Genomic DNA, 22,732 nt, shown 5'->3' with positions numbered 1-22,732 from the left:
GGAGCTTTAGATCCAAGTGTCCAGTGTTTACTAATAGCCTAGTAGAAAATGCAGAAAGGTAGATGTAAATTAACAGATAAACTGGTAAAATAACGGCCATTTTCATCTTGGTTGAGTTGTTCGGAAAGCTTATTGCTTTATAAAGCGACAAACACTGAACAGAAAGATACTCGGTCTTCTGCACCACACTGAGAGCGGACTGAATGCCAGAGTATTTTTTTGACACATTTGGGCTGACACCTTATTTATATATTTATTAATCAGATCCAGTTAAAACATCTGAAAAGATAAGAGCAAAGACGCCCACTGGCCACAATATTCTTAAAGGTGAATAAAGCTGTCGCAGCCTTCAATCTGGTCACATCTGCACTGACTCATTCATGGTGCCATGTATGTTACATGACACCAACACCTAAGCCCCTCCCGCTACTAGCGTCCCCAATGTTTTCCCCATCTCAGATCTGGTCACACTGGGAAAAAGGGAGTGATCACACATTTCATTGACTCTGGCATGTCGCTGCCTCTTCAGTGTTTCTCTGAACACATCATTTCTTTCTTTGTTTGAATATGTAGACTTAGAGATTAGACGGCATCCGAGGTCACGCCTGAAGATATCAGGGCAGAAAATGCTGCATTTCTTCTTGAATCAGCTCAAACAATAAAAACACATTTCATATTTTATCCAATGAATGTATTCATAGTTCAGGATTTTATCTGCGATTTGATGCAGTTGGCTTTATTTTGCTTTTTGGAGCTCTATGAACATTGTTAGGGGTGTGACGATACGCTTTTGTCCCGATTCGATTTTGATTTTTTTAGGTGTCGATTCGATTTAAATTGAGATTCTCACAATTCTCCGATATTGCAGATTTTTGTAGATTAAAAACCAAAAAAAAAAAAGTATAAAACTTTTTTTTTTGTATAAAGTATAAAACTTTTTTTTTTGCTCGTCATTTCTCTTCTCTTCATTTCAGTGACGAAAAAACAAAGCAGTAGCCAGACCATCATTCTGCTGATATAATGCCCAAGAACACAGGTTAAAAGATCAATAAAAAAAACAATAAGATTTTACAGTGCATTCATTTTATTTAATAAAAAAAAAAAATAAAAAAATAAAAAAATATATATATATATATATATATAATTTTTTAAGAAAAAAAAAAATCACGATTTTTCAATTCGATTTTCCCACCCCTAATCATTGTTATGATCTGAAAACATTGCATATTGATGCACTGAAACCAACAATCTTTAATTGTCTTTTAAAAAGACTAATTTAATTTCCAGAACGCAGAGAGATTCACCGTTTGGGGATCATAACTATTCCCAGCCAGTTTCGTGTAAAAGCTGATGCACTTTGCCAGAACGGGGCTGCAGTTAAAAGACCCCAGCAGGTCACATCTTCTGGCGACAGACGGCCGAAGAGCCGAATGGGCTGGACACTCGGCTTAACAGATGGTCTGCCTTCACATCGCTGTAGCAGTTCAGCCTCCTCTGAATGATACAAATCACTGTTTCTTTATTTGTTCTGTACCTGCTTTGTTTCATACCTGCTTCCTAAAACAGTGACGTAGAAATTTTTTGTTACTCTCTTATAATTTTTGTGACACAGGAAGCTTTAAGCTTTGGTGCACTCAGGAGGAAAAGCAGCCGTGTCAACCGAAAGGATGGAAAATCGATTCCAGGCTTCCCCTGACGACAAGCCAAAGTGTCCTTGGGCAAGACACTAAGCCCCAAATAGGCCACCGGTGTGCTTATCAGGGTATGAGAGTGTGTATGAATGGGTGAAATGGGTGAATGTACATAGACTGTACGGAGACCTGTGTTTGTAGGCACACCGGGTCCGCTTCTGTGACTCGTATCAGAATTTGTTTGGTGCATTCCCATTTCTCCAAAGGAAGCGAACTTTCCGACCAAACGGTCTTGGATTTAAATAAAAATGGTTGATGTAAACGTGCCCTAAAAGTTAACGTCAGTCGGACAGGCCGCCCCATCCACATGTTTGTCATTTAGACACACAGGTAAATGAAAATAAATAAAATTCAAATTACTGGCAACATTTTCTGTCTTTTAAAAAGTACCTTAGATCACTAATGGGATAAACATGGCATTGTAAGTTCTAGGCAACGTACTGGAGCACTTTGGGTAATTCTTGGACACTAAATAGGCCGTCTCATTTCACTAAACGGTAAGCACATTTCAGAGTGTGCAGACGATGCAAATCATCTGTAGCCAGCGGCAACCACCGGTGGTTAAAAGTGAAGCCTATGCAGAAGTGCATAAAACTGCAGTTCCCCCTTCATCCACTAGGGGCTCCAAAACAGAGCGTCATCCACTAGGGGAGCAAATCCCCATAGACTCCCATGTTAAAAAGACCAACTTCACAGCAGAAATAAACATGTTTATAGCCTGGTTCAAAAATCCATTTTAGGTTTAATAGGTCAGGTTTACCTTCATGACAACTGTGGGGGGAGTGAATCTTTTTCTAACTTGCCCGTTTAAAAGTAATTTAATCTCCAAGTTCGGCATATTTAGGGGCGGGTCCTTTTGATTGACAGGTACCGATCTCCCGCTTCAAGTAAGAAGAACGTAGAACAACCGCGGTTTTCAGCCGGTTAACAACATGACTTAGTTTTAGCCCGCTTACCTCCGTTAGCCGGTTAGCTCCCCTTATCTCGGAGTTAGCTCTTAGCTACAGAAAGCTCGGAGTTCGCTCGATGTCAATTATCCACCATGACGCTCACAGCACCCCTCTCAGCTCCACCTATTTGCCCATATTTGTATTTTCCGGGCTAGACGACACGCATGACGCTGCCAAGATGACGATGGTAGGAACCGCCCACCGAGCTTCAATTCAGAAACCTTTGGCTGACGTCACGGAGGCTCCGTCCATCTCTTTATATACAGTCTGTGCTCCGTAGTCCTGAAATGGGACACAGCTATTGTGGGTTACTTCTTCTGTTGTTTTGTGTTGGTTGTAAATGTCAAAGTGTTTTTCACAACTCTAGGTGTCAGATGCGATAGATCTACGCTCATTTTAAGTAGAAAAGCCATGATTAAAGAGTAATTAGATCGACTTGCAGCGCTGACCGCTGCCTCATCTCTGACTTCACAGCTGTCTGGTCTGGGCAGGTTTTTAGTCAGCAGTAAAATCCTTTTCGCTAATCTGAGATGATGTGGACTCAAAACACACATTGTGTTCCTATCAGACTTTTGCGTGGGAACGCTGATCGATGTGACAGCTACCGTGAACGCTCCGTGGGCAAAGCAGCCATCTCCCAGCAAACAGCTGATGTCTACATTTCAGCGAACCTGATGAGTCTACGGGTGCATGCTAAGGTAACATGGGGGGGGGGGGGGGGGGGGGGGGGGGGGGGGGGGTGTATTAACTTAAATTAGAGAAATTACCAAAGGACTTCTGCACTCTTACTCAGACAGAAACATTTTAAACTCTCTACTTCTGTCTTTTCTCTGTATTTAACATGAAGGTTTACTGTTATTTCCATCTGCATTAAGACAACGGAGGTCCATATCTCCACTAGAGGTGTGTTGGAAAGATCGATTCCGCAATTCTGAATCGATTTTCTTATTAATCCCTAAAGATCGATCCATAAGTCCAAAGATCGATTTTTTAAAAGAAATTTTTACCCCGGTGAACGTTAACCTTTTTGCCACGTCATTGACTTCACACACGCGCTTTTCATGTGACGACTTTAAAACAATGAACATTGCATCAGGCATTGGCACTGTTAGCCTAGCCGCGGCTTTGAAAACGTTTAAGGCTGAGATATGGAAAAATTGTGGACTCAGAAAAGACCAACAGAAAGAGGAACTCAACAAAAGCAAAGCAATTTGCAAGACATGCCAAATGGAGGTGAAGTTATGCAGAAAAACAACAAACCTTCGAAACCACATGTTAAGACTTCACCAACATCTCATGTCTAAGCCGTCCAACAGATGAAACTCAAGAAAAACTTTACAACTACCAGCCAATTCTGCACGTTCTCTTACAATAACAGGCGACTGCAGCCTTCATTTGCAAGGATATGCGCCCATATTAGGTTGTTGAAAATGAGGGCTTCAGGTGGCTAATGAAAGCAGAAGAACTGCACTACGTTATAGTAGGGCTGGATGATTAATCGGATTTTAATCTCAACTACGATCTGGGTTTTCAACGATGATAAAAATAAAAGGGAGTGATTATTTTCCTCTCTGCAGTTTCCTCTCCTGCTGTCTTCAGCTGTTAATCGAGCGTCTCTGGCGTTGCAGCGCTGTGCTGTAAACTCCTCCCACAGCCGCTTTGCTTTCATTCAGACACTGTTGCCAACTTGCCGACTTTCTCGCTAAATCTGGTGACTTTTTGTGTTAAAAGCGACAAATCTAGCAACTTTTACTGGAGTTATTAGAGACTTTTCTGGTGTTTTGGCGACTGACTTGAAGGCACATATTGTTCTGCAGTTGCTGTAAGGAAGGAGCAGCGGGAGCCTCTCCCGTCCTAAAGCACTCCCAGGCGGCCAGTCTCAGTCGGCTCCGGCTGCAGGTCCATGTAGAATAACTGCAGTAGGTTGTGGAAGTTCACCTAAACATAGTTTATACCATTGTCAGTGAGAACTGGCTGCATTATTTTCCTATACATAGTTCGGCGAGTTAAATCGCTGTAATATCCCTCCGTTACGGGGCGTTACCATAGCAACTCGTTAACCAGCTGGTTCAGATCAGTCTTTTAACAGGTGAATGAGAGAAACGCGCTGCAGCCTGACAGCGGTTGTTTGGCATAAAACGTACATCCAGGCCAACGTAAAATAGTTCCTATATAAGCGGTAAAAGCGGATTAAACAACTCGGAACCGTACATTAGACGGTTATAATGCACGACACGGAGTCTAGAACACCACGACGCGCAGCGTTGTTTATAAATACTGGATAATTGTGTTAAAAAAAGTGAGATCTCAATTTCAGTCAAAATAATCATGATTAGAAATTTTGTCATAAACGAGCAGCCCTACGTTATAGTGTCTTGCAAACATCTCTCTGATGAAGTCATCCCAAACGTACCAGTCGGAAAGAAAAAGAAAGAAAATGTGAAAAATAAACTTCAGTCATTTTTGAAAGGGGACTGCTCCTTACAGTCATCTTTAACTTCCAATACTTCATTCATTTGTTGTTGAATATCAATATAATAATAGTATTAATATGTTGAATATAACAACACAGTCATGCAAAAGAAAAAAAAAATTTAAAAAAAAATTAAATAATACCGACCTAAAACCATATTAGATAACAAATCAGATCAAATTGTGATGATCAATTCTAAATGTTCTGAATCGGAATCGAATCAATTCTTGAAATGTGAATCGATCCCCAGCCCTAATCTCCACGGTGTGGGCAGAATGACAGAAGCGCAGTGGTAAATGTTGGCTGCAATGGCTCTGAGGGGGTCTTGAATCTCTTCAACTATTTTCGTGCAAGTATGTGCAGTCGAGTAACGTGCACTCTGAAACACGAGCTGCTCTACCTAGAAGGAAAAAAAAAAAAGGACAGGAATCCTTTGTGTCCTTGATGGTGGAGTCAACCCAAATTCAGCTGACAAGGACAGGCTAATGACATAAACCCATTACAGCCATTTCTACTATTTTACATGGTTTGAGTGATAAATGTACTGTATCTGACTTCATAAAAGGTCACAGCATACTGCAGCTGACATTACGCAGTGAGTAGCATAACATCTGACACTACGCCTACTGTAAACAGCCGACAGCTAGCCTACCCACTCACTGTGTGTGCTTCCTCTTCCATGTGATTTAATGCAGGTAAACAGTGTGGGGGTGAGCATAGTGGCACCGAGCACCATGTGATTTATGTGTGCTGCAGAGGTTTAATGACCTGAAGAAGAAGAAGAAGGAGCAGTAGCTCTTCGTACAGAGCAGGCGGCCATGGACAGATGCTATGACATTATTCATTCACAAACTAATGCGTTTACATTTGCTGTTGTTCCCATTTTAACCCTTAAATGCCACTAGATCACCAGCCCCTCCAGCGTTATCGCTTACATCATCAGTGTGTAACTGTGTGGGGTAAACTAGGGTGGATATCTTAGCCTCTAGGTGAGCTACAGGTCTTTCAGACATTTATAGACCATCCAGGAGGTTTACAATCCAGCCACAAAATGTAGTGTTTATTCAGAAACACTATATCAGAGTTTACCTCGAAGGCTGGTGTCCTGCAGGGATTGAACGTTTCCCCAACAGCAACACACCTGATTCAAATAAAATGGATCTAAAATACCTTCAGAGCATCAGATCCCTGCTCTATATTGTAACCCCACCATCAATGATAATATGTTTATTTATCACATTTTCATCACTATCACTGCTATGTTTTAACCTGGACATGATGATGAAGCCACTTTCTGTCAAACTTTTACACCAATCAGAGCCTAAATTGACGGTAATGTTCAATCAGGAGCAGCCAAAGATCAACAAGTGATCAGAAAAGAAGTAAAATAATGAATTTCTATGGCTGGAATAGAGTCAGGATGTTTCTGATGCAGCTGAGTTGGAGCACGTTTCCTGAGGATAGGAGGTAAATAGTAGCAGAAATAACTAAACAGCAAATATCTCTGAACATGAGAGCGGGAAGAGAGGATCGGACACTATGATGAATTTTTCATGATGAAAATCAGCTGATATTACTCGCTTAAACTTTTCCATTCAGATTTGATTATTTGCAACTTTTTAAGCCCAATATTTTTTAGAAATATGTTGCAGAGAAAAAAAATCATTCTTATTTAATAAAAGTAAAGTCATGATAAACATTTATGTTATATGAAAGAAAACTCAAATGCATCATTTTTAAGAAGAAAAAAAAAAGCAGTAAATCCATTAAATAAAAATATGAAAAACAATCAAAGATGCAAAAAAGCCTTAATGTTCTGTTTTTTTTATATATATGTCTGGCAAAATAAACCATAATAACCTACTACCAGGTGCTGCCATGTATCTTTGTTTAGAGCTAAATAAGCACATCAGTCCTGACATTTTCCATGCACGGAGGCCGTAAAGCTGTGACTTCAACATATAAACAACCAGGAAATGCTGTAGTCTGGAATAAAACAAGCAGACATCAAGCTCATCGTGGCGTCCATGATGCTGCCTTTAAACAGAGCAGATTCCACGTTGCACGCTTGACCTGCTGCTAACATCACCTCCTGTCAGAAGTGGCTGCATATTGATGAACACATTTCACATGCAAACACCAGGAGAGAATCAGTCGATAACAACAATGCTTTCCAGTCAGTAGGCTGCTTACTCTACTGTACACAATGGTTACAAGACATCAAGTGAAGAGAGGTGAGGCGAGCGATCAGCTGCTGTTTACACACAAATAGGTCACGCTATTACAAACGGGGCCTCGCAGGACACGGACAAAATCAGCCAGCGAGTCAGCAGTGAATTATTAACCCTGCAGCGCTACAGCCTCACATGTCCTGTGAAACAACGCACCAAAGCGTGTCACAACAGCTTCATGGCTTCTCTGCAAACCTGCCAACTGAAAGTAACATTTTGCTCTTTTTAATTCAAATCTTCACCAAATGCCACGCTCCAGAGAAAAACGGGGCTGAAATCAGAGAGAAACAGAAATATTTTATCTTTAGCTTCTTTGTGTTGACAGTCTTCTTCCAGCATGTCAAGCTATGGTCAGCGCTGGTCGAAGGATTAATACTGGCTTCAAGCTGGAACCCATTTCCGTGAGGTGAAAACGCCTTCACATCACTTTTTATTTCATCCTTTCCTTTGTATTCCTCTTCAAAACACACTAAACATGTGTGTGTGTGTGTGTGTGTGTGTGTGTGTGTGTGTGTCTGTGTGTGTGTGTGTGAGCGGGAGACAGAAACATTTATTTCTACCATTTTTTAAGCAATTAAAACCGATAGTTTGACAAGACTTAAATACCAAAATAAGTTTTTCTCACATTTTTATAATCATTCTGAGAAACAGTGGAAGGTAAAACATGAAGGATTACCAAGTAACACAAACTGACAACTGTTTGTTTATTATCACACAACATGTGCAACATATTCCTCTCCAGTAATCTGCAGTTCAACTTAAACCACTGCAGATTATGGTGGTTACTGAGAAAAGCTTCAAGTTTAACTAAAGCTTTCTCTTGTTGAAAATAAGAGGATTTTATGCGTGAATTTGAGCCAAATATCAAGAACGAACAATAAATCTTTTATTTTAGTGTTTGTTTTTGCTCCTCTGGCAATAAAAAGGAAATGTTTGTTGGCGAACGTTGCATCAGTAACAGACTTTCTAGCATTCATGCACGCGGTGCGTGCAGAAGAGTGAAGATATTTTGGCCTAATGTTTGGGGTGTGATGAGTTTGTTTTCACATCACAGTTGTGAAATCACTGATTGCAGCTGAATGATTGAAACTGGGATCGGAACAGTTTCAAGCTGGAGCTCACATAGCTGAAATATCTGCAGCACAAAGAGAGAAGATGGAACAGCTTACTGGAAACCTGATAACTGATCTAAAACTCCTGTTTTTCATGTTCGCTTTCTTATGTGATCATTTAGACAAAATTAGCACCAACAAGGCTCAAAAAGAACCCAAATCCCACCATTCCTGCATACACCTAGGCAGATTGTGTCTGTGTCTTTGTTGCTGGGGTTGGATTGGCTCTGGTTTCACAGGTTTAACTGAATACCACCAACTTTCAGTAGCACCCCCACCATTTCAGAGCCATTTTGGAAGTCCTCTGACACCACTTATATCAACCGGAATCACTAAAACTGAGCCAACCAAAGTGCATATTCAATAAGTCAATCTGATCTGATGTTGAAACACGCTATCAATCAAATCAAACTTTAATTATGTAGCACTTCTCAGACAAAAGTAACTCAAAGTGCTTAAAACAAAGCAACCAGATGTAAACATAAGCATAAAAACCGGACCGGGAACGAAGCTGGACCTGTACAGCTGTTTGGGTCCTGATTGGACGATGTGGACTTTTCCTACAGACTGGAATGAAAGAGGCTGGTTTGATCGGCCCTGAGCATTTTTCACAGTTCATAAGATCAAATAAAGAAAATCTGGATGAAAGTTGAATTAATTTTGACAACTGAAGCCTCCCATAGGTGTGACATCACCTGGTGGGATCGAGTCTCGTCCAGAAGTTCAGCAGAAACACCAAAGTCATCCATAAAAACACGAAGAAATCCAACGTTGCTGCATCTGTCTCAGGTGCAACGCCAGCTCAGATGAAACTAGCTGACCAACGAGAAGCCTCCATTAAACCCACCTCAAGTGTCTGAGCTGCACCTAGAGGCCATCCTGAAAAAGAAGTGTCAATTGTTGTCGAGGAAACGATTGATCGGAGAAAAAAAACCAACAAACTGGGTGTTTATGATCATTAAATTGCAAGCAGATAAAAAAACAAACAAACTATGAATTAAACATCAATGTGGAACTGGAAAATGTTCCAGTGGTAGCATGGCCACACCGTCACATTCACATTGTTTCCCAGTGCAAGACGGGCGGCTGGCAGGACCACCCGTCTCATATATGACACTGCAGAGATGATCGCCTACTTTGTCTAAGCTGATCAGTCTCGACTTCATTATGGTGGCGCTGGCATCAATTACTCAATGTCTTCATTGGTAACCTTGTCGGATGCTCTAACAGTTTAACTTGTCGCCTGTGTGATAAACTGAGGGGTGTAATTAGGCCCCGCCCCCGTCCTTATTGTTGATCTCTGCGTGCTGCATTCATGTGCAGAGCAGAAGTCGGACAACACAGTTTTCTACTGCTGTTGAGCTTCTGGAGGTAACTATGCAGGTTCAGTTAGGTCGTCGTTACCTTGACCACATGAAATAACTAAATTCTCAGCATTTTAAAGGCTTTTTGCAAAAAAATACAGCTGTGGGTGCCAACAAGGCTGAGTCCATATCGCAGGAAAAACGCTTTCAGTTTCGTTTCCTTCAGTTTGGTAAATCCAGCACTTTAACATTACTTTTAATGCTTTTTTCTTTTTAACATTCATGCTTCGGGTAAAGATGAACACTTTTCTAAAATTTTGACAGTCATCAAGTTTAATGATCCAAAGGAAATCTTTACGATGTATTAAATGGTGTTTAGCGCAAGTTGAGGTGCAACCAATGCAAATAAAAGTCTAATGGGAAATCTAATGCAATTATTCTCCTCTCAAATTAGTAAAGAATGAAGTTAACACCCTGTCATAGAAGTAAAAACAAAATAAAGTCAAATTCAGTGGAAATTATCGTGAAATAAAAGTGCTTAAACCACCCAGGACTACGCCGGATCGCGAATCAAAAGCTGAGAAAAGAAAGCGAATTAAAGCCGACGGAAAGTGAAGCAGTGAGGAGAGATGACCATGTCTCCAGAGCAGAAAAATGAATCTAATGATTCCACTTTCATGCTCCATGATTGTGTAACATTGATGTTAAATGGATTAAACTAGATAAAAGAAGAAATAACAGAGAAGCAGCAGATTGGAGAGAAGTACAGCTGAAATCACTGACTGGCATCAAACCATCACACTCAACACGAAGCGGTTTGACTGAAGTCACGCCAAACAACTCATCAAATACATTTAAACGGATACGGAGTTGAATCAAATGACTTTTTACAAGAGTTTGACGGTTCTCGGTCAGAACAGAGACTAGTTATTCTGTGCTCACGCAGCAGCTGTTTCCACATCTGCACATTCAATATAAAATCCCAGTGGGGAGGTCAGCTTGGGCCTGATGGGCCACCAGCTTTGTCAAGGAAACCCTGGAGTTTATTTCCAGCTGATTTGCTTTAAAGGGCACTCGTGTTAAAAAAGACAAGATTAATTAGAAGTCATTGTGCCTTTAATGTTAAACTTCACGACTCTGAGGCAGCAATTTCTGACCTTTCTGCCGTTTCTCCCACTCGCTCCCACATCTGCTGTCAGTTAATAGTAAGATGTGTAACACTTGTAAAGAACATACACAATGTCATGCTAAAGCCAGATCCAAGGTTAACATCCACCATCCGACCGGCTGAATCATGTAAAAGAAGGCGAGGAAACAAGCTTTTTTACATCCATAAGCAAGTCAAGGTCAGAAATCTGATTCGCCTCACTTTTACCAGCACAAGACAAAAAGCTTTTATGATGTCGACCGATTGATCTGTTCAGGAAACCTAAAACCGTCTCAGGTAACTGGAGCTGCTGGGCTGTGAATGTACCCAGTCCCAATGAAGCCAAACAGAGCTGCTGTGGAGGATTTACAGTCTGGATCCAGTCCAAGTCTTCAGACAGGGGTTTTAAGACATATGAAGAGCTTGTTTTTAATATAATTTGTTCGTACAGATTATGTGCTAAAAGAGTCTTTTGGGAGCCTCATGACTTGGCATCCAGTCAGGTCCTGGTTCCCATCAGGACATTTTCTTGTGCTTTAGGAGAGAAACATAACATAAAATGTCGTCATGTTCTTTGCTCAGTGCCTACCGTCTTTATTTTTAAAGTTGGCTCGGCTAATGTTTATCTAATGTAACATTTAAATGAGATTTAATCCTGTCATTAGAGCTGAACGATTATAACCAAAATAATAATCATGATTATTTTGATCAATATTGCAATCACAATTATTTAATAATATTTGACTAATCTGTCAATAAGTTTTTCGATTTGTCACGATTATTTCTGTCTCCACTATCTGAGCTTCCAGTTGACGCAGCTCTTTTTACAGGCTCCAGTATGTTTTATCCCACTCTCTTCATCTGCATCATATGAATGTCCCCCTGATTACTTCTTCCTTTTCACAGTCCCAACATAATATCCTTTAGGAAGTTAAAAGAACGACTCCTGAACCAGTTGAATATTAAATTTAAGCTTAACAGCTTACTAGTAATTTATTTTGAAACATTCAGACTTAGCTATAGTGTCATATCCAAGCTGTACAGAATTTGCCACAAAAGGAAAACAAAATTAAATATTTTAACATCTTAGTATTTATAGATTGCATTAAAATGATTATTTACATCTTGAAAAAGCCTGTTTTGGAGGTAAACAAGTGCCAGAATCCTTTAAAAAATTCCTGAATCCAAACGGTGATCCGGATCACCACCAAAATTAAATCACTTCTTCCTTTTCACATTTCCAACAACTTCTGGAAATTTCATGAAAATCTATCAACAAATTTTTGAGTTATCTTGAACACAAACAGATAAACGGCGGTAAAAAAACATCACCTCTTTGGCAGAGGTAACAACAGCACATCACTACTCTGTAATCCTAACTCTGCCATCCAGAATGCTGGAAACCATGACTCCGTGCTTTCCTTTCAGATGCTCGTGCATGACTGTCGTGCTGGCGTGGTACGCCAACTCTGCGTGACAGACGACACATTTCACCTGTTTGACACTTTGTTTAGCGTGAAATATGCCCAGACTTTGGAAACAGGTTGCGCCGCCGCCAGTTTCTTCTTCGTTGTTTAAACAAATTGACAACACTGGCCCCAGCACTTCCTGTGGTGCTTTGCGTCATTTGCTTGGTGTTTAGAGTTCTTATACTGTCTGAAAAGCCGTGGTTTATTTGCAAAGCCGTTACGGGCGTTTATAACGCGACATTTCGACAATGAAATTTCGCGTTGATGAATTTTCATTGTCGACTTTGTTGACAAATCGTTGCAGCCTTAATTATTAATCACGGTCATTCATTGCATCTGGAAAAACATGCATTTTTATTGCACCACTTGTAAACAACCTACCTGGCAACTCTACACACACAGTCTGGGCTTCCCTGCCTAGGCTGCTGCCCCCGCGACCCAACAGCTGCCGAAGATGGATGAATGGCTGACTCTGTTAATGTGTAAATTTTGCAGATAATTTAATATTAATACATTACAGCCCAGCCATTTTGGACAAAGCGTCCTCAGTTCCTTCCTTATATATGGTATATACATGTAATTTTAGGGTTTTATTTCCTCATCAAAAGTACACACCTGTCCCCAAAGACTTTTTCTTGCCTAAACTCTCATGATTCGCTAACCAAGGCCTTCAGAATGAGCTGGGCCTTTTCCATGAGGTCTGACCAATCAGCATGTGGTGCTTTTATACTGGTTGATCTGTTATTCGAAAAGTAACCTGCAGCAGAGCAGGTTAGCCGAGAGGCATCAGTTACCATGGTGATTTACCCCGGTAAGATGTGAGTAATAGTAAAGCTAGAGGTTTACTGCCCACTATCGTGGACATCGCGGAACATTAGCCACACCTTTACCAGATAGTCATGCCGACCACTAGCTCTGGATCTTTCTCAACTCTCCTCATTACTGCTCAGGTCATCTGGCTTATTTGCTCGAAAGCATAGGCAACTGGATTATTTTTTTCAGTAGCTCTTTCAGCTTTGTCCTCCATTGTACAACTCTTGTTAAATTTAATCTAGAGTGGCTGGTAATGGGTAGATTCAGCTTGCAGCCAAAGAACCAACAGAGCCCATTACGTAGACAGTGGCGTCACACCTACATGGCGGCTTATTGACTCCCTAGCAAAATAAATTGGTCACATCTCTTGTTTAAACTAGTTTTAAGACCGACGTTTGGGTGAATGATCACATATACATGAAAAAAAACAATGTCTGTGCCATAAATCACATATTTAATTTCCACTTCAAGCCTGACGTTACCTGGATAAGAGAAAATCCAGCTTTGCAGTACAGACCTCAGACGTTTACTGCATGTGTTTATGGACATGTTTATTTAAAGCAACCACAACTTACCGTATGTTGTAGCTGCTTTATATTGCTGTTAATTTAGGCTGCTGTCACTTCAATTATTTTACTAATAAGTAAAAATAGATTCTGTCTCATGTCTAGAAAGACACCTTCAGGTTTATATCCAGCTGGTGACACCGTATCTGACACTGCTGATGATTAAAATAGAACCGTAGCTGTGCCAAAGATAGCTAAAGTCCACTGATGTTTTTAACATCTAAGTCAGTAAAACACAGAAAACAGACCATTTCTCTCCTTATTTTTCTTTAAATAACAGTCAGCAGATTGAAGATATTCATTCATTTCTTAACTGCAAAAAAACAAACGTTGTGCTTGTCTGAGGCACATTTCAACATAATTTTCCAAAAGAAAAAGTGTATTTTTGCTGAATTTGCAGAAAACTGGAAATGTTACAGAATAATTTCAAAAATGTCGTAATTAACACATTATTTTCAGAATTAAAAAGTAAAATGTTAATGAATATCACAGTGTTTGAATGGTTTCAACCTAATGAGCCATGAATATATTTACAGTTTTATAAAAGCAAAATAAATACATAAATATAAAAAAGACATAAAAATAATCAGAAAAGTCTGGAATTAAATAAGCTACAATTAAATATGAATAAAAATACATTTATAAACACAGATAACTGAAAAATATAAATACACATAAATCAAACTGACAATATAATAAAAACATTTTAAATTAGTAAAATAAAAAGAAATGAAATAAATTAGTGCCAGTCGGCATGAAGGGGTTAATATTTCGGCATATGTGTAAGTAGTTGTATGGAAGAGCTGGACATGCGTGACGTGTGTGTGATTCTTGAGCCATGTTTTTATCCACTGTGATCTGAATCAATCAATGATGCAGAAACAGTTTCAGCTGTTTGATATAATCCAGTTTTATGTGTGTGTGTGTGTGTCCTGAGCAGGACTGTGTGTCACGTTGTCATGGTGATGGACTGTCAGGCTGAAAATGCTCTGAAATCTCTTCAGTTTGTGGAAAAAGCCGAAACGTCTGCTCTCAGACTTTCACACCATATGAAGCAAAAGGCTTTGCTGAACAGATCCGTGTGTGATTTGTTTCTCTGTGGTTAAAACTGAATTACCGCGAGATAAAAAGAGGGTACTTCCTGCTGTTTCCCCTGACACTGTGTCTTATGGTGCAGTTGGTGGGGGGCGGGGGGGCCTCGGTTAGAGAAGTGTCTGCAGAGAAAGTTTAAGCCAGACATCTGTGAATGTCACATTGTGACAGAGAGGCACCTTTGTGCTGCATTTACATGTTAACATGGAAGTTTTACTACAAAAGCTATGGAGACAGCGGCAGGACAAAAAGATCCAAAGCAACACTTTAAAAACACTAAACTTTACTGAATGTGAAGTCCATCTTCAGACAAATGGGAATGTTTTAAAAACAGTTATAGATATAAAAAAAAATCTCATCATCTCGTCGACATTTTAAAGCTTAAATTGTGTCTCTTAATGAATTTTGGTGAAATGAGAAACCTTTAAAGATGACTATGTGAGAAAGGCTTCATAAGTTCTCTGCATTACAACCCATGTTAAATTAATTTTAATAAAAGCTGAATATTTCTAAAATAAAATGAATGATATGACAACATCAGCAACATTCTCCTGAGTGAGCTAAATATTTTTATGTTTGAATGGTTTTAATATGTTAAATTATTGATATGATGCCAAAAACAAGTGGAAAGAAGAAAAAGTAGATAACAAGTCTGAAAGCTGGCAGAATTCATAGTAGGTGCGTTTCCAGCACAACCCAAATTGCGCAAATCTAACTATCGCAATAAAAAAACAATAATGGAACCACCTACGTTGAAAAAAAAAAAAAAATCTAAATTATCGCTAAAAAGTTTATACGCTCTCATGAGGTGGTCTTTCAGACGTTTCGCAAAAGTGTAATGGAAACACTTTTATTTGTGACCAGTTCATTTCCAGTAAAGATAGCGTGGTCTGGAACAAACAACAGTGAATTTCTGAGTTTTAGAAAAGAAAATGAGGGAGAAAAGCTCTGAAAAGTCGTAGCAAATTTTCTGCAGAAAGTAGAAAACCTCCAAAATAACGCTATGTGACTACCTCGCATAAGCCGCAATTTTCGTAAAATCTCGCGAGACCAAGACCGAGATTTTACAAGACTTGAGGATAATGTGCTAAACACTGTTCAATGGAAACACCCATAAATCGCAATTCTTCTTTGTCGAAATCTACAAATATCGCTTTATTTTGTGAAAAAATATAATGTATAAAATATAACACGCAAGGCCGGATTATCCAATGGGCATCATGGGCACAGGCCCAGGGGTCCACACCCACTTGAGGCCCTTGAGGGGGTCCACGTAGGGCAAACACCAGCAGTTTGGACATGAAACAAAATGTACATGAAAGCCAGATAGTCACACCACAGTGTCTAGTCTATTTCTATTGGTACCATTGGCTGAGAGATGTTACAAATGTCGTTTCAAAATGTATCATTCACAAATTTTACAATGTTGCAGTGGGGAAGGGGCCCCCTGGAACACTCTGGACCCAGGGGCCAGTGCACTTTTAATCCGGCCCTGGAAACACAGCAACTGATGGCGGAATATTCTGGATCAATATGTATATCTGTACACAGCCTATCAGGCCTGGATGATGTGGCAAACAAATTAGTCCACTTGCAAGTAACGGTATTCTTTACTTATTTTGGATTTTCTTTGAATGAGTTTAAAGGTGCATTAAAGCGGATCAGTATGTTGGTTTCCGAACAGTAGGGCCATTACGAAATTCTGTGTCCGTGTCTTTAAAAGTGATATGTATAAATTTCCGTTCTTTCTCACCACCTCCATCAGTCGTTTATTAAAACTCTTCGATCAATACAAAAGTGCGAAAGCAGCAACTTTTCCACATTCACCATCTCAAATGTTCGTCCACTCACACAACACTTCGCAGAGCCCCACCAGAAGAAATTTCTGCTCTGCAGATGAGTTGAGAAAAAGCGCCGGGACATCCACAACCAGGTCAATGAGGACAATATGAGGACATTTTGTTCTTGGTACATCCTGTTCTCGCTTCTCGGGGACGATGGAACAGCCTGCAATGAGCCCACTTCAAAGACCTGGTCATCAACTAACTCCTGATGTTGTAAGATTATGCAAATGATCATGCAGACAGCATAATCTGATGATTACAAACCAGATTAATACGCTTAGATTACTCCCCAACACTAAATTGTCTCTGCTCAGAATAAAATATTTACATTATAAACTTGTTTGTTGAGATGTCCAACCGCTCAGTTGATATTGTAAATAAGGACACGTTCACATCCGAGTCTGTTTGCTCGGAAAGTCCGCTTCGTTTGGGGAAATGGGAATGCACCAAACAAATTCTGATACGGATCAAAGAAGTAGACTCGGTCCGCCCACCGGTCTTGGTGCGTTTCAAGCAGATCTAATACTATATCTATATTATACTATACTATACTATATTCCTATATATCTAATAATAGGAATGGACAACAAAAAAGTCACTTCCTGCATTTGGTGTAGCATTGCATTGTGGGTAAATACATACAACGGCGTGAAGAGTCCTCTGCCTCGTCTGATGTTCATACTGCGTTCATTGTTGCAGTGTATTTCTGCAGTATACTTGCATAAGACACAATAAAAAACCCAAAACAGCGATAGTTTCGTTTTCTATATTTAACTCGCAACAGAGTTTTCTTCTTCACGCGGGTCTTGTCCTCTCTTTTGCTAACTACTAGTGTAGCGCCACCTTTGGTGGGAATGGGGATATATCATTCTAATGGTTTGGCTTGTTTGACCAAAGTGCAGCATGAACACAATCTCAGTCTGAATGGATACACCCCCCTACAACTGAGCCGAATCCACCCCAAAAAAAAAATGAGTCTAGTGGATTATCCTGATGTGAACGCACCCTAAATGTGCATCTGTTGGACAATTTTATGTCCTTACCAATGGTTAAATAAAACCTACCCACTTGGTTCACCATATTCCCAAAACCTTTAATTAAACTGATGAAAAATGAAAAAAAATTCTCTTTCTCATCATGAAAATTCCTTCTGACAAGAGCCTCCCGTGTGTGTATGTACAGTATGCATAAAGCCGTTAATCTTTTCTCTCTCAAGATGAAAAGTGATTGAACAGAAGAAATCAGAGTGAAACATATGCCTGCAGCATTTGTGAGAAGCTGTCTAAAGCAGAAAGGTTCAAGGCTTCACCTGCACCTGGGGACGACGCTTCACTCAGCGAGCTTTTCCTCGACCCAGATCCTTCCACCAAGCAGCAGGATGTATTAAACAATACATCTGTCTGCCTTGATCCGCTCCCCCGTTTGTATCCGCTACACTTATTTGCCTCCAGAAACCCTTCTCATCCATACTTTTGCTTTTTTTTTTCCACCCCACCAAACGAGAATCAGATGTTTTGGAGAGGAAGGACAGACCCCCGCCCATCCTGCTCTGCTGGGGAGGTGGGATAGCATCTGCGTATTCCTGCAGGAAGTTTAAAATTCCACCCGACTTCCATCAATGGCCAGCAGCTGAGGCAGAAATCTGGCAATGCCTTTTTTTTTCTATCACAATGCACAGAGCTCTGAGAAAGTCTGGAATTACGAACAAGCAGGACTTGACATTACTTCTGGAAATGAACACAGCAGAATTTATTTCATCATCTGTTCTTGATTTGGCAAACACTGTAAAGAATTTTAAAGCTCGGGCTTAAAAGACATCCCGTCAAAAGCACGACTTATTTAAACAAAGGCGAGGCCCCCGTTGCCCCGCAGATTGCTTGACAACTGCTCCAAGCTTCCTGCTGGCATTTGATATGCTCCATTTCGTTCCCATGACCAAACTCCAGTCATGCTGAGTGCTTGGAGGCTGTCTCACGGATACTCTGAAGCTTTTTTTTCCCGCTCTGAGGTGAAACTTCCCTCATTCTCTGCTCCACTGGGAGTGTCACACTCACTCAGATACCATCTAAATATGTAATTTTGCTTTCTATGTTTCAAACTGTACAGTAATGGTTGTTTTGTTGCTGGAATTGTGGGGGAAGACAATGAGGAGCCACTGTGGGATATCATGTAATTAGTTTTAACCTTAAGCGGTTGGGACGCGGCCTTTTCTTGGAATTTGAGTGATTTTTTTCACGTGGATATTTTCACTTAACGTTTTCAGAATTTACCAACATATAGAAGGAGGTGATGGTGATGGTCAACTCTTTACCTAAAACGCTGGCAGATCACCAGAACCAATGAGGGCCATCATTTACATTGTCTGTGATATCTCAGGAACGGTGGTGTGTAACTCTGAGGGGTAAATAGTGATGCATATCTTACTATTTAGATGATCTACTGAAGTTTCCAGGCATTTTCAAAAGGTTTATAATCCCGAGACAACATGTAGTATTCATTTAAAGACTCTATGAGGTAAATTTACAATTGTCCATGATAACGCCATAATTTATCACGTTTTCATCACTATCACTACTAGTTTGATAAGAGACCTCTATTTTCACCTGGAAATGATGATGAAGACACTTCCTGTCAAATCTTTCCACCAATCAGAGAGCTTAATTTGGTGGCGATGTCCAATCAGAAGCAGCCAAAGATCAACTGGTGATTAGAAAAGAAGAGAAATATTGATCCTCTATGGCTAGAGTTAAGCCAAGAAGACGTTTCTGATGCAGCTGAGCTGGAGGTGGTTTAGTGAGGATAGCAGGTAGATAGTAGCAGCAATACGTGGAAATGAGGAAAAGGTGTAAGTATGTAAAGATGTGTTTGTTCCAGATGTGAGAGAATGATGTACAGATGAGAGAAGTCTTGGTCACTGTTGATCTGTGTGTTATTTCTACAAACTTCTGTCAGTAATAAATCCTGTTTTCTTTTTCTGGTTGGTTTTTATTCTGCTATAACTATTTATACATTCATTTTACATCATTTTAGCCTCATAAGGCCGAAAAAATCCCGTCTGCATGGAAACATCACGTGTGCATGGAAACATCACGTCTGCATGGAAACATCACGTCTGCATGGAAACATCATGTCTGCATGGAAACATCATGTTTGCATGGAAACATCACGTGTGCATGGAAACATCACGTGTGCATGGAAACATCACGTGTGCATGGAAACATCATGTCTGCATGAAAACATCATGTCTGCATGGAAACATCATGTCTGCATGGAAACATCACGTGTGCATGGAAACATCACGTGTGCATGGAAACATCACGTGTGCATGGAAACATCACGTGTGCATGGAAACATCACGTGTGCATGGAAACATCATGTCTGCATGAAAACATCATGTCTGCATGGAAACATCATGTCTGCATGGAAACATCATGTCTGCATGGAAACATCACGTGTGCATGGAAACATCATGTTTGCATGGAAACATCATGTCTGCATAAAAACATCACGTCTTGTCTGCATGGAAACATCACGTCTTGTCTGCATGGAAACATCATGTATGCATGAAAACATCATGTCTGCATGGAAATGTCACGTCTGCATAGAAATGTCACGTCTGCATAGAAATGTCACATCTGCATGGAAACGTCACGTCTGTATGGAAACATTATGTCTGTATGCTGACTGGGAATTAAAAGACTTAGCCTCTATGTGTAGATTTACATACGGCTTGGACTTTTAAGGGTTCAGGTCAGATAGAAAGTTCCGTCATCAGAAAAAAGAGAAATTCCCTTTACCATCCTTGTCTTGGAATCTGAACCACTGACACTGTCATCATGACCCCCGCCCCCCACCAGCTACATGAAACCAGAATCACCTCCCTCCTCTCTGGTCTAAACTCACCCAGCTGACTCTGTTTTTCCCAGCATGTGGTTACCAGGTTGGACAGCTCGCTGTACTTCTCTGCCAGCTGGAGTTTGCCGTTATTAAGGCGGGGTTGCCGAGCGAGGCTCTCCTCTGCCAAGCTTCGATTGGAGGTGAGCAGCGCCTCCCTGTCCACTTGAAGATCCTGAAACTGAATAAAAGAAAAAACAAGAAATTCTTTAAAAAAATATATTTAAAAAAAAAAAAAAAAAAAGTTCTTGACGCAGAAATCTGAGTCTCTCTAGGTTGTCAAAGCCTTTTGCGTTTGCCTTCATATCCCACATTAAAATGTTGACCATGTCCTTGTTTAGGCACATAAATGATCCAATAATTATTCTATTTCACTTTAATTTATTTCATTAAGCTGTTCTTAATGAGACCTATTATTCCACATCATGTCTCAAACACAGGAGGCGGGAAAATAAAAGAAGTATCTCTTCACAACTACAGAAGCTGTATGTATTATGTGGAAGTCTCTGCAGACAGCTGAGACAAGGGAGGTTACTGAAGACACGTCAGAATCAATGAGAATCAGACGATAGCAGCCCAGTTGATCCAGGAATGAGTAAAGTAATATGTGATGAGAAATGTTCCAGAGTAGAAGGTCAAAAGTGAAACCAAGCAGTTTTCCAGGTGTTTAATAGAGGTGTTACATAGGTAAATATCTCAGGAAGCCATTGACTGATTAAAGAAGTCCACATTCACCTTAGGAGCACCAGGAGGGTCCAGAAAGATGTGAAGCAAAGATAGTAAGATAGGAAGAGAAATGACTTCACTATAAAACCCTCTTTATCTCCATGGAAACTAGCAGTACGGTCATCTCCATGGAAACCAGCAGGACCTTCACGATTCTTTTTAAACAAAGACAAGGTCACAGGAGACACATTAGCAGAGTTTTTAGAGCTGGATTAAACTTTTCACTACAAAACAGCAAAAGTAAAACAAGATTTGTGATTGTGGCTGTTAGCCCCCCCCAGAGTTGTTTCCTCCCTTTGATGAGACAGACGTCTTTGTAAAGAGCAGAGTCTCGGCTTTCATATGACGCCTTGTTTGTGTGGAGAAATGATCAGAAGCTCTGAAGTGGACTCTGATGTTCTCATGTTTCTGTTTAGGGTTTAAACTGTGTTTGGTTTGGATGCAGATTCTGGGAGAGTTTTAAGCAGAGTTTCTGGTGTCGCTAAGATCTTCTGAACTGCATGCATCTCATTTTCCTGCCCTGTACAGGGGCGCTTGTCCATAACAGGTTAACATATTGTGCTCAATAAAATAAATTAAATCAAAATAAAATAAAATAAAATAAAAAAATCCAATCGGAACTAAAAGAAAAAAATTCAACAAGTAGGATCAGCTGATTTCTTTCATGTGATGAAATAACGAAATATAACATTTACATTTACATGCAAATACAGTAAATATCTCAATGCATTTAAATGTAAATGATCATTTCTGGTTGTTAATGGTCTGTCAAACAGAAACTGGGAGAGAGCTTAAAAGTTTTTAATTAACTTGACTGCAGCACCATCAGCAACCTAGTTTTTTGTTATGGCACTGAAAAGTGAACGGCGTGATCACAGACTTCCAGCAGACAGACATGAAAATGAAAAGCAGCACATCATGCATGAGGAACATCTGTGCAGAAAACAGTTTGTTTCACTAAATTATGCAAAAGGACATCATCATACACATGAAACACATTTAATTCCAACATTTTTTTAGATTTAGACAACTCCCTCAGGTATGGATCTGGTCAGTTTATTCTGTACAATAACAATTTAATCTTCGGTAAGAAGAAAACTGAGGAGTCCTGAAACACCAGAGTTACTCTGGCCTGAGATATTTAGACCAACCTACAAGCAGAGCATCTTAAAAACCACACAGAGACAAACAGTGGCCACACAAGGCAGCACTCTGAATGTTTTAGGGGACTTGGTAAGAGGCTGCGTCCTGCAGAGCTGCTGTGGAGTTTCGTGCATGCAGTGAGCTGTCGAGCAGGCAGGAACACATTATTGCATCAAAGATCATATCCTGTCAGATTCTGCTTCTCTAAAGGTGTAGAAAAGTCATGATGGTGTCTCACAGGAAACTGTCGCAGTGCTCCTCGAGCCCCTCACAGCAC

At 40.1% G+C, this 22,732-nt stretch overlaps 1 protein-coding gene across 2 annotated transcripts in view; it reads right to left on the bottom strand.

Moving 5' to 3' along the window:
- vps37d (VPS37D subunit of ESCRT-I) overlaps positions 1-22,732 on the bottom strand; it is a 68,741-nt gene that overhangs the window by 29,899 nt on the left and 16,110 nt on the right. For both annotated transcript variants that reach the window (XR_013771466.1, XM_079247205.1), the window contains exon 2: positions 20,596-20,767. Coding sequence is in view for 1 of the 2 variants with exons in the window: in XM_079247205.1 (XP_079103331.1) it covers positions 20,596-20,767 (172 nt within the window). In the remaining variant the exon portion in view is untranslated. The remainder of the gene's footprint in view (positions 1-20,595; positions 20,768-22,732) is intronic.

This window comes from Telmatherina bonti (genome assembly GCF_933228915.1).
Source record: "Telmatherina bonti genome assembly, chromosome: 10".
Taxonomy (NCBI): domain Eukaryota; kingdom Metazoa; phylum Chordata; class Actinopteri; order Atheriniformes; family Telmatherinidae; genus Telmatherina; species Telmatherina bonti.
The sequence above is the reverse complement of the archived record's forward strand: the minus strand, read 5'-3'. Positions and strand labels throughout refer to the sequence as shown.